At 41.0% G+C, this 13,255-nt stretch overlaps 1 protein-coding gene across 6 annotated transcripts in view; it reads left to right on the forward strand.

The window, feature by feature from the left end:
- Positions 1-13,255, forward strand: part of LOC126176812 (tyrosine-protein kinase Shark) — a 165,417-nt gene that overhangs the window by 29,603 nt on the left and 122,559 nt on the right. For all 6 annotated transcript variants that reach the window (XM_049924004.1, XM_049924017.1, XM_049924010.1 and 3 more), the window contains exons 3-5: positions 1-141; positions 9,814-9,978; positions 10,241-10,425. In XM_049924004.1, the coding sequence (XP_049779961.1) occupies positions 1-141; positions 9,814-9,978; positions 10,241-10,425 (491 nt within the window). The remainder of the gene's footprint in view (positions 142-9,813; positions 9,979-10,240; positions 10,426-13,255) is intronic.

Here is a 13,255-nt window from a genome sequence, read left to right on the forward strand (position 1 = left end):
AAGATGAAGTGGAAGATGGCTACTTTTTGGTCCGTGAAAGCAACACAGCTGCAGGGGATTATGTGCTGTCAGTTCAGTATCAAGGACAAATAATTCATTATCAGATAAGAAGACACAATGAAGATGCCTTTTTTTCCATAGGTAAGTAAAACTGCTGTAGACTTTACATTGTTTTGCTTAATTTTCTGTTACAAGGGGAGGGGGGGGGGGGGGGGGGTACTGAAAATAGAATTTGGCAAAACATTACAGAGTTCATTCTATCTAATTATGTATGTTAGTTAAGAACACAGTGGCAAAGCAGTTGTAGCTCTAAAACAATTTCTTTATAATGACAAAAGACGTGGACCAAAGATCAAGATAAGACTCAAACTGCTGACAAACAACCAACTGTGCCACAGATTAAGTCTTCGGAGCATTGGTGTGCAGAAAAAAGTGGTGCATTATCTTCAGTCTATTATAGGTCAGAGCCAGACAATGTTAACTATTTAACTCTCTTACAAGAATAAAATGGGTTAAAGTACCACTTCAATATCTGTAATTCAGTACCATTCCAGAATAATAAAAAAATGGCTGGGGCAAAAGATGTTCGTGCAACTTTATGTCTTGTCTGTTATGACATGAACACTACATCTCATCTCTACTTTTTTCTGTTATACAAAACCTCTTTTGTAGTTTGTTAGAAGTTTTAGTATGTTTTTAGAGATAATGAGTTTGAATATGAAATAACTAATTCTCAATGGGAACATATTTTTATAGGACTACATCCTTCTCCTTCGATAAATTTTTTCTCAATTTTGTTCACATTTAATTGTATACCAAAATTTTTCGTTGACTCTTCCCAATATGGTCAGGCGCTAACTGTCACAAATGGTACCGCTTCCAGCCATTAGATGTAAAAGACTACCTCAGTATCGGTTACAAACAATGGAAGGAGCAAAGGTTACTCACCATATACATTGCCTGACAGAAAAGTGATGCACCCAGAAAGGGAGGGATAACAAAAATGAAATTTCATATGTTCAGAGAGTATTTGGTGTTACTTTCAGTTATAACAATATAGAGTTAACAATGTAGGAAAAGACAGATTGCTACTTACCAAAGGAAGACACTTCAAGTTGCAGACAGACACAGTTAAAAGACACTCACGTAAATCTCTTGGTCGCAGCCTTCATCAGTGAACCTGGATACTGTCACTGGGGTGGTGTTGACATCCAAGCTGGTCCCACACATGCTATATCAGGAACAGATGTGGGGATCTTGCTGGCCACAAGAGTACCTCAATATTAAAAGGCATATGCCATGTGTGGATGAGCATTGTCATGTTGAAAAATGTCACCGCAATGCTGTCACGTGAGAGGTAACATATGAGGATGCAGGGTGCTGTGATGCACAGTTACACCATCGAAGTTCTCTCATTCACTGCCAACTCTGACCTGAAATAATGCCTGATGGTTCCCCACACCATGATGCTAGGAGTGATACCTGTGTGTGTCTCCAAAACATTGGAAAAACTGTTTCCTCCATACTTACCGTAGATGGTAATCCAAGGTATTGCAGAACTGTTATTCATTGCTGAATGCAATATTATGTCATTCATCAGCAAGCCATGCTTCCCAGTCTCACACCACTGTAAATGAGTCATTTTTGTTGTGTTATTAAAAGCAACCTATGCGTAGGACAGTAATTCCCCAGCCCAGCTGTTGCTAGTCTCCGACCACTGGTAAGGAACGACACAGAATGTTGCAGAGAGTCTATTATTTGTTCTAGGATGTCAGATACAGATGTGAAGGTGTTACAAAATGGTTGGTGCACAATACAGTGATCCTCCCTTGTGGTGGTTAGACATGGTCGATAAAAAACTTGACAATAAGCATGCCTGCCATCTGGCCACTGTCACTTATGAATGCCCCACAAATCTGGATATTTCATGACTTGACCAGCCGGACAAACAGAGACCCACAATTGAGGCCCTTTCAAACTGTCAGATGCTCATAATGCTATCTTGCATGCGTACATGGCATCTTCATGTACTTCATAGTGATCATTCAACATGTGAGACTGTTCAAGCTCCTTATATAACCCTGCAGGCCTTGTTACACCACTAAACATGAGCAATATCAGTGTGCTCTGGTGGTCATTCTACAAGTCACAAGAGTTGCAACTCTAATCATTTATATAGCCAGCGATAGCGTGTGAGCATGCGAACTCACATTGTCTGTGACCAGGGTCTTCTGGGTGCTTCACTTTTTTTTTTTTTTTTTTGGGGCAATGTAGCTGAGGCAATGGGTAGATGACAGATGTATAAACGAAACTGTAATTGTTGCTAAGCTTTGTAATTGTAGCAACCTGGCCTTTTCATAGCCACTGGACATCAGGATGGGCAAGAGGAATGATGTGGGAGAGAGCTAATTTATTCCGGGGTGCACATTGAAACAGTGGTGACATTAACAAATGTTTATTTGTGGCAGCTTTGTACGTGCGACAGCTGTCCTTGTGACCACTCAGCACACATGCCATCGTAACAGTTGTGTAATGTGCTGATGCCTCCTATGATGCCCTGGCATTACGTTGCCGTGGGTCATGGGTCGTTGCCTCTGTGGCACCATGTGCCCCACAAGTGGCGAAGAAACAAGTGTGGCCCACTCAGAGCCTCCGGAGTTTGGCTGGCTATGCAGTCTTGTGCTTACTTGTGGTCCCCATGTTGTGCATTTGGGTGTGATAGCCAACACTAGAAGTTTGATGCTGAGCAGCAGGGCCCCTGTTAACCAGGACAATAATCAGTGATGTCTAGATGGCTAGCAGGCTGTGAGGGTGTGCCTCCTCCAGGCAGATTGTGGACAGCTTTTACTCCATCGACCAAAGTCTCTCAGAGGACAGAGGCTGGCCACACTTCAGCCACATGCATCATGAAGTTTCTCCAAGTCCAACAGCTGCAAGGACGGAGGATGGCCACACTTCAGCCACTTGCATCATGAAGTTTCTCCAAGTCCAACAGCTGCAACACCACAGGTGTGGCATGCCGTGGAGCAGAACTTGACAAGGTGGTTAGCATGCAATCAGCTAGCAGATCTTCATCGCCCGAGTGTTAGTCACGTTTTTTCTGAAAATCAACAGGTTGTCATTCTCTCTGGTTCCAGCTACAGACAGAATAGTGGCATAACTGAATATCCTGGACCTCTAGACTCAATCATTTGTGCATTTATTGCTGTACTTCTGATGTAATCCTACTGGGGAAGGGGAGGGGGTGGATTTATTCCACATTACTCATCTCGTCAGCTTTTCCTGGCTCACTCTACGGCTTTGCACTGAGCACAGATTGCTGGGGTTGGAAGTATTTGCATTGTGTGAGTTTTCAAATGTATGCAAGTGCTCCGAATTAGGAGGAGTTACTTCACACTTGGTCACACTGTGTGGTAGTGTTAGCTGTTCTACCTGAGTTGCCCATGGTCAGTGTCACAACCCATCTGGTCAGAGTGTTTGATGTAATGTCAACGGTACTGCCCAGTGGCCTTCTTGATTAGCATATTGGCCAAGCTTGCCTCTATTGCCTGCAATGACTGGAATAAAACTTTTTAAAAAATTTACAGTTCGGGTGCCGAACTGTTTTGGAGTGCATCACACCCCTCCTCATTTGAATTATTCGTTCTGGATCCTCCAAGATGAGTCTTTTAATTACAATTGCTCTTAACTGTAAAAGTCTATACTGTGCTGTGGGCAACACCCGGCTTTAATGATGAGCTGTCCCACATGGGCTTTCCCTTACCTACTATTAATATGAGATGACTCTTAAAGTGAGATTTCTAAAATTTTATTGCAATGCAGTCCTTAATCTAAAGCTAGTACTACTAAAATACAGTAGTTTTGTTTCCATTAACTGTTCCCTTGACCTTTCCCGGCTAACCACTCAACTGGTAACTGATGTGTCAGTGGCCCGTGGATGGTGCATGTCTAAGTTCATTTTAGAAGTAAAATGTGCAAATACCTAATTGAAACATGACCGAATGCACCCACACATCTCTTTTTGAAGTAAGACTGTGTGGGCGCGATTTCCTTTTTGGAGCTTGACTCATTTGTCTTCCCCAAAGACCATACTTGCACCTTGTGCCCACGTATCAGTCTGTATTGGTTTTTCTGGACAAAAAACATATTCCCTCAAGTGCATTTCTCCAAATCCGCTAACAACAAAACTACACGAGTTCTTTTATTATCTGTAACCAACATTACCTCCTGTGTCCTTATACGTATCCCTGTCACGCAAGATATCCTCCGTAAGCTTACCATCTGTGGAAAGGAACCGTCCATCATGCTCTCCCTTCTTTTGAAATGATTAATTAGCGACAAGTGGAAAACAAGAAACATATCATAAAAAACTGATAATAACTTTACATTACTAAAAGAAAAATACACCAAATATCCTTCATTTCAATGACTGATTCACAGCCTGTGCCATATGGATCCTTCCCACCAACAGTAGCTTTTCTGAAATGCGCAGGTGGGAACTTTCCCTGCAGTATATCCTATGTTCCCGTAACCCTCCTGGCCTAAACCTTGGTTGGTCACTGTTGTCACCCATCCAGTCCCTTCCCTGTTCCCAGTCCAGTACTAAACAGTTGTCATTCCACCACCACACCCAGTCTTTTTTTTTTCTCTCTTTTCCTCTACCTTCCTCCCCTTCTCTCCTGATGCCTTCCGTCTAACCTGCAGTACTGTTCTGTCCACCACCCACACCATACTATCCCTCCCCCTCCCTTCTCCAGCCTCCTCCTTAACCCCACCCAGTCGCTACTCCCATCATGCGCTGGTGCTGCTGCTCGCAGTGTGGTTTCAGTTGCCTAGACTGCAGTCGTGTGTGTTGAGTTGTGTTTACGTGTGTGTGTGTGTGTGTGTGTGTGTGTGTGTGTGTGTGTGTGGAGGGGGGGGGTGCGTGTGGGAGTGGGTGCGGGTGCGCGCGGGTGTGCGGGTGCACGCGCGCGCCTGTGTGCATGTGCGTATGCGTATGTCTCTATTTTTGACGAAGGCATTAACAGCCGAAAGCTATAATTGTGAGTCTCTTCGTTTTGCCTATGTGTGACTCAGCATCTCCGCTATGTACTGAGTAGCAACTTTCCTTCTCATAAAATAGTAAAAATACACATGGCAATGACATAACAAAACAACACGAACTCTGTCTGAACACAACATAGTGTAAAATATAACCCTTAAAGGCAAAGATCAAGAATAACTTAGCAACGCACAAAACACTGCAAAGAATCTAGATGCTCTTAAAGCATAAGGCATGCCATGTGCATTGTGCTGTCTAACTGCTGGAGGCTCTTTTATTTCTGCCAACTGTATATTTGCTTACTGGATCACTTGCAGGTAATAATTGTGGTACCACAGCTACCATACCTTTAAATGGTTTTACCCCACTGAGATGAACAATAGATGATTTGGTAGGAAATTTTAATTTTACATTAACTGGGCAGATCATCTCTGTGACTTGATACTGTCTATGATATTTGGTAAAGAATTTCTTTGTCTTTCCCTTCGGTGTGAAGGGATAGTGACCAATACCCAGTGCTCTTTGTGATATTGCGGAAGTTTTCCCATGTGCCTTTTCAGCTATTTCTGGCATTCCGAAGTCTTTGTGTTTGCTTTTTGCAAGTTTTCCATATTTTCTGTATTCTTTTCCCAAACTTCTGTACTGATTTGCAATCTGGTTCCAACTTGCAGATTTGCTATCTGGGCTTAGTATGCCAAAGAGAAACGGCATCTTCCTCCTGTACACCACCTCAAATGATGACATGCTGGTTACTGTATGAAGCTTCGAGTTGTGCACACAAACCACATTTGGAATATAGGTGCCCCAATCATTGTGTCTTAACATTTACATAGAACCTCAGCATTTTTTAAACACATGGCATGGCCTTTTCATAAGTTCGGAAACAAAGGTCATACCCTGATCCATGACTAAGGTATCAGGTACTCCAAACTTCAACAACCAGCTGTTAAATAATGCCTGTGCTACAGTACTGGCCTGTTGGTCTGAGTTGTTATCATTGCTAGGAAACGTGAAAAATGGTTGATGATCATAAAGACATACCTATTCCCCACAGGTGTTTTGTTGAATGGTGCACATATACCAAACCCAAGTATTTGATATGGCTTCAACACATATGATAACCTCTGCAAATGGATTTTCTTATATGAAATATCCACTCTCTGCATAAATGGGACATACTGCTCCTTGTCGAGCTTTATATTTTTCCACCAAAACTGTTCTGCAATGCATTTATCTGTAACAATTCTTTCTGAGAAACTCTGGGACCATGACATGTGGTCCACATCTCATGACTCTGACTTGAAAGCCTGACAGTCTTTATCCTCTGCTCATACTTGTTGCTATTCGAACACACTCTTACCCATTGTACTCAACAAGCCTACTATGCAACTTAGTGTGTTCGTGTGTTTCCTACTTGGTTTATGGATGACCTCGTAATCGAATTTGCTGAGATTGAGAGGCCAATGTGTTAGAAGAGTAGATGGGTCTTTCAGACCAAGCATCCATTTCAGTGATATCTGATCTGTTACAACTTTACAGATAACACTGAAAATATGTAATACCATGTACGACCACAAACATTTCCTTTTCTGTTGTTGACTAGTACTCTGCTTTATGTAATTGCTTCAAAGCATATGCTACAGGATGCTCCTGCCCATTAACCATCAGATGTAAAATACAATTGACTGCTTCATTATAAGCTTTGCACAAGAGGATGAACTCTTTTTCAAAATTGGGAAAAACTAATACTGAGTCTGAAATCAGTACCTCCTTCAATTTTTTGAACGCTAGCTGACAATCATGTGTCCACTGAAACTTTACACGCTTTTTTAAAGCAGTTCACCGGTTCAACTATTTTTGTGTATTCCTTTACAAATTTACAGTAGTAGCTACATAACCTGATAAATGACTGTATTTGTTTGTTTGTTCACGGTGTTGGAAAATTTTGAATTGTTTCTGTAAGCTGAGAATCAGTCTACACACCGTCTTCACTAATCAGTTTAACTAAACTGAGTTTCAACAAAATGGCACTTGGTCTGGCTTAGCATCAAATGTGCTGCCTGCAATCTACTGTAACAATCCTCCAACCATCTCACATGTTTGATATATCCTTTTAGAAAATTATTATGTCATCTAAATATGTCATACAAGTCTTAGGCTTTAACCCCCTTAAAACTCCATCCAGTGAAAGATGAAAAGTAGTCAGTGCATTTTTTAAACAAAACAGCATGCACTGATACTGAAAACGATCACATGGTACTGTAAATGATGTCTTGGGTGTAACCTCAGGTGCTGCTTATAACTAATGATAACCAATTTTAAGATCCATTGTGGTAAACTAACAACACTGACCAAAATTATCCAAGGTTTCTGTATGTTGTGGATTGGATAAGTGTCTGTAACAGCTGTCAGAAACCTATAATCATAGCAAAATCTGGATTTCTTTGTCTTGTTGTTGTTGTTGTTGTTGTTGTGGTCTTCAGTCCTGAGACTGGTTTGATGCAGCTCTCCATGCTACTCTATCCTGTGCAAGCTTCTTCATCTCCCAGTATCTACTGCAACCTACATCCTTCTGAATCTGCTTAGTGTATTCATCTCTTGGTCTCCCTCTACGATTTTTACCCTCCACACTGCCCTCCAATGCTAAATTTGTGACCCCTTGATGCCTCAAAACATGTCCTACCAAACGATCCCTTCTTCTAGTCAAGTTGTGCCACAAACTTCTCTTCTCCCCAATCCTATTCAATACCTCCTCATTAGTTATGTGATCTACCCACCTTATCTTCAGCATTCTTCTGTAGCACCTTATCTAATGATTTCATAATAATGATAACTAAATTCACGCTACAGGTGCTGTCAATGGGTTCTATGATCCCATCTGATGGTTGCTGTTCAGTGAACTACTCTATTAGTGACTGTAAATGCCTCACTGTGTGATATGGTTTCCTATAAGCCACTATACCATCCCCTGTATGTATATGGTGTTGAGTTACCGGAACTGCTGGTAACTAGCCGTCTATACAAAACAAATCGCTAAACTGCAGCAATACTTTCTCCACAGCTGTGCAATCACTGGCCTTCAGGTGACCCACTTCCTCACTTAATGCTGCTATATCGACAGTTTACGTTTAGCTTATATTCAGACTTGATCTTTCAATTTCGTCTTCTTCCAGTACTGCCAGAGTGGCTATCGCTGTACCTTTTGACAGACTAACTTCACTTCTACCAAAGTTATCTATGCTAACTGGAACCATGTATTCTCCATTTATATTACTTGTGTGCACTTTGCTTTTGTGCATAAAACAATGTGCATTATCCAACTCTCTGATGTTAGAGTTGCTGAATCGTGTACAAAGTTCCACAAATTGAATCAGTACCTACCAAAACCCACACTGCTTTCCCCGCACCTGACTGTATTTTATCCTGCTGATCAATCTTTAATGAACTTGTCTGCAGTTTAGCTGGCTTCACTTTCGTGACAGGTAACTCTTGCAACATTGCTTCGTTTGCAACTGTATTTCCAATTGAAACACAGTTTCAGTGGTCTCAAATGTGCTTTGTCAAAGATCAAACCATTATCAAGAAAATCTGGCCTGAGAATCACTGAATATCCTTTTGGAATATGTTTGATGCTCACACAATATGACACTTCTGAAGAACGTGGGTTCTGTAAACAATGAGTGTGTGAAACCAAGCTCTCTATGTTCATCCACAACAGACAGAAAGCCACATAGTTGGATACCTTGTTCCTTGACTTGCGGAAGGCTTTGGATACAGTTCCCCACTGCCATCTGATGAACAAAATTCAAGTTCACATAGTATCCGACCAACTTTGTGATTGGATTGAAGAGTTTTTTTTTTTTTTTTGCAAACGGAATACAACATGTTATTCTCAGCAGAGATAAGTCTTTAGCCATAAAAGTAACTTCAAGCATGCCCCGAGGGAGTGTTACAGTGCAGTTACATTTCACAGTATGTAGGGTGTGCCAGGTGGAAAGGTCAGTATTCAGGGATGTGACACCGACCATTTGAAGCACAGAGGTCTTGAAAACATAGGCTTTAACATGAGTATCTTAGGAGCTATAAGCACCTCTTCATCTTCGATACTGTGAAACAAATCTCTTCTGCTGCAAGCTCTTTGCTTTCCATATTTTGAGAGTTGATAGTATGGATCAAAACACGAAAAAGTTGTCTAGTAAACATGGGCTCTAAAGTGCTTACTGTAAGAGCTATGAGTACTTGTTCATCTTCGTGCTGTGCAAATCATCTCTTCCATTGAACAAGGGCTCAAAGCTCAATGTAATGAGTATGTTTGAATTCCACTGCTGGTAGGTGAATGTTATGAGGAAGAAGGCAGGAAATCCATCACAGAAATTAGAGGTGAATTCAGAGGACTGAGATATAAACCAGTGGTAATGTGACAGTAATTGATAATATTTTATGGATAAACATTTAACAGATTTCCCCAATTTTATATATAAGTAGAGTGTAATCTTTGCATTGACAGTACAGTAATGTTTCATGTCATTAGCTCACTAACATTAGTAACAGCATTATAACATTGTGCTCTTTGTTTTTCCATTGAACAGTGAAAGTACTTTTAATAGAGGATAAATAAATGAGTCTTGGTATTATAAGTAAGTTATTTTTGTTATTTCTAGTTTTGGGGTGCAATCAGTATACAACAATCTACTTTCCTAACTGTGTTATGAGACCTTTTGCCATTCTTTGTTGTAAGACTTGTTGCTGATTTGATACATGTTTTTGAGTAGACGAACACACCATAATCCATGGGCTTGAAACTCTCATAGAGCATTATCAAGAAGCTTCACATGGATTACTGTGTAAGCTTACAAAAGTGTGTAAGAAGGATCCACCACCTCATGATTCAAGGCGACATGGAAGGATGAATCTTCTTCATCGAGCCACAAAAGAAGGTATGTAAATGATGTTCTGAAACCAGTACTACACGTTATTTTTATTTGTGAAACAGAAGTATCAGAATGAAGTATTCAGTCTGGTCAACAGGTGCAAAAAAGCCTGACGAATATTTATAAGCTTGTTAAATTTTAAAATTTTCCAACCTTCCATTGAGATTATTACTTATTTTATTCCTGTAACGGTTCTGCTTTTCCAAAGTATAATTCTCACTGTTTTTGTTGTTTTATATTTCACAGTGTAACATTTTCTTCTCCTTAGGGAACTATACAGTTGTATCTGAACTTCTAAAATGCGGCTATCGCAGCCTAGAAGCCAAAAATCAGGATGGACAGACTGCTGTTCACCTGGCGAGCCGTATGGGAAAAGATGAAATTCTCAAAAAACTCATTGAGAGTGGTGCTAACATAAATTGTAGGGATACTGCTGGATACACTCCATTGCATGTAAGTCAGCAATAATTGACTACATCTTTGTGCTGTAGTAAGTACAGTGCTATACAATAGGACAAATTTCCTTCTTTTTTTTCCCTTACTCTCCACCCCCCTCAAATATTTAATGGGAGAGAACAATTTGATTCTGTCAGGCATACCCTCACTCATACTCAATAACAAATGTGAATATTGTGTAAGGACTACATTTCTATCCTAATGTTTTAGTGGAGGTTACTTGCATATACCGTCCTCTGATCTGTGGATAATTGGGCAGGTGTACAATAGTATACTGTTAACTAGAATTAGTGGTATTGAATTCAATTTGCTGAAGAGAGTAAAAGAAAATACCTGCCCCAGTTAAATGTAATATTGCACTCGAGTTAGGGTCATAATTATTTCTTCGTACCTGAGACATGCGTTTTCCCCATTAATTAAATCTCAGATTCAAACTAGTTATATGACATAATTCTTCTGACATTGGAATTATTTTGGTGAATTTTTCCATTGGCTGATGACTATCATGTGCACCAAAAAATTTTGCATGTGCATATGTATTAATGTGTATTAAGGAAGGAAGATTGCAGTTTAACATTCAGTTGATGTTAATGTCAGTAGAGATGAGTCTCTAATGCTAAAAGTATTGGGAGAGCAGGTATGCAATGCTGTAATTATTATTTTGAAAAACTGTAATTATGAATTTTAAATGTTGTTTTGTACCTTTGTAATGTACATGATATATGAACTGTACTGTTTTAAGCTGTAATTAATTGAGATTTTAGGACTTTGACACTAGATATTTTTAAATATGTCACACCTAAGCTATGTGGCATACACAGTATGTATTTACTCTAGTTCTGCAAAATTTTCATGTGATCCTTGCTTGATTACAAACATATAGTTCAGGTAGGCCATTGTGTAAGGGCAGTCATATGACACTGAGGCAGAAGGAAAAAAGAAAGTAAACTGATTATTACGAGGTGCATTCAAGTTCTAAAGCCTCCGATTTTTTTTCTAATTAACTACTCACGCGAAATCGATGAAACTGGCGTTATTTCTCGACGTAATCGCCCTGCAGACGTACACATTTTTCACAACGCTGACGCCATCATTCCATGGCAGCGGCGAAGGCTTCTTTAGGACTCTGTTTTGACCACTGGAAAATCGCTGAGGCAATAGTAGCACGGCTGGTGAATGTGCGGCCACGGAGAGTGTCTTTCATTGTTGGAAAAAGCCAAAAGTCTCTAGGAGCCAGATCAGGTGAGTAGGGAGCATGAGGAATCACTTCAAAATTGTTATCACGAAGAAACTGTTGCGTAACGTTAGCTCGATGTGCGGGTGCGTTGTCTTGGTGAAACAGCACACGCGCAGCCCTTCCCGGACGTTTTTGTTGCAGTGCAGGAAGGAATTTGTTCTTCAAAACATTTTTGTAGGATGCACCTGTTACCGTAGTGCCCTTTGGAACGCAATGGGTAAGGATTACGCCCTCGCTGTCCCAGAACATGGGACACCATCATTTTTTCAGCACTGGCGGTTACCCGAAATTTTTTTGGTGGCGGTGAATCTGTGTGCTTCCATTGAGCTGACTGGCGCTTTGTTTCTGGATTGAAAAATGGCAGCCACGTCTCATCCATTGTCACAACCGACGAAAAGAAAGTCCGATTCATGCTGTCGTTGCGCGTCAACATTGCTTGGCAACATGCCACACGGGCAGCCATGTGGTCGTCCGTCAGCATTCGTGGCACCCACCTGGATGACACTTTTCGCATTTTCAGGTCGTCATGCAGGATGTGTGCACAAAACCCACAGATATGGCAACTCTGGAGGCGATCTGTTCAACAGTCATTCGGCGATCCCCCAAAACAATTCTCTCCACTTTCTCGATCATGTCGTCAGACCGGCTTGTGCGAGCCCGAGGTTGTTTCGGTTTGTTGTCACACGATGTTCTGCCTTCATTAAACTGTCGCACCCACGAACGCACTTTCGACACATCCGTAACTCCGTCATCACGTCTCCTTCAACTGTCGATGAATTTCAATTGGTTTCACACCACGCAAATTCAGAAAACGAATGATTGCACCCTGTTCAAGTAAGAAAAACGTCGCCATTTTAAGTATTTAAAACAGTTCTCATTCTTGCCGCTGGCGGTAAAATTCCATCTGCTGTACGGTGCTGCCATCTCTGGGACGTATTGACAATGAACGCGGCCTCATTTTAAAACAATGCACATGTTTCTATCTCTTTCCAGTCCGGAGAAAAAAAATCGGAGGCCTTAGAACTTGAATGCACCTCGTATTTCAAAAGTAATCACCACAACTCTTACTACATTGATCTCACTGAGACAAGGCAGTCTATGTCTTGGGGCTGTATGGAGGATGTGTAAGAGCTTTCCAGTGAAACTTCTGCAGCCTGGTTGTTGCCAAGGTTGTTTCAAGTACACCGGAGAAATTTTGCTGGGTAGCCCTTACACATCCCTCTTACAGCCTTGCTCTCTCTGCATGTGGTTTGCTTATTTTTGGATGCAAGTATGGTTCTGTATGCAACTCCAGATATTTTTCCGTGGAGGCTTTGACCAATTTGTCTCACAGTGGGACAAGTGTATTAAGACTTGTGGCAGTTACTTTTGAAGTAATAAACAGTTCACTTACTTCCTTCCATCTGTCTGGTTTTCATTGACTGTCCCTAAATATAAATGACAGGCTTCACTGTGGGAGGTAATTTTGTCTACACAGTCATACACAGTTCCTGTGTTGAAACTGGTGAATTACCAATTGCCATCCAGTGACAGGTCCTCTTGTGCCGAGCACAACTTTTTGCAGAATTTCACATTGTGGTTTCTATATTA

This window comes from Schistocerca cancellata, chromosome 1, assembly GCF_023864275.1.
Source record: "Schistocerca cancellata isolate TAMUIC-IGC-003103 chromosome 1, iqSchCanc2.1, whole genome shotgun sequence".
In the NCBI taxonomy this organism is placed as follows: domain Eukaryota; kingdom Metazoa; phylum Arthropoda; class Insecta; order Orthoptera; family Acrididae; genus Schistocerca; species Schistocerca cancellata.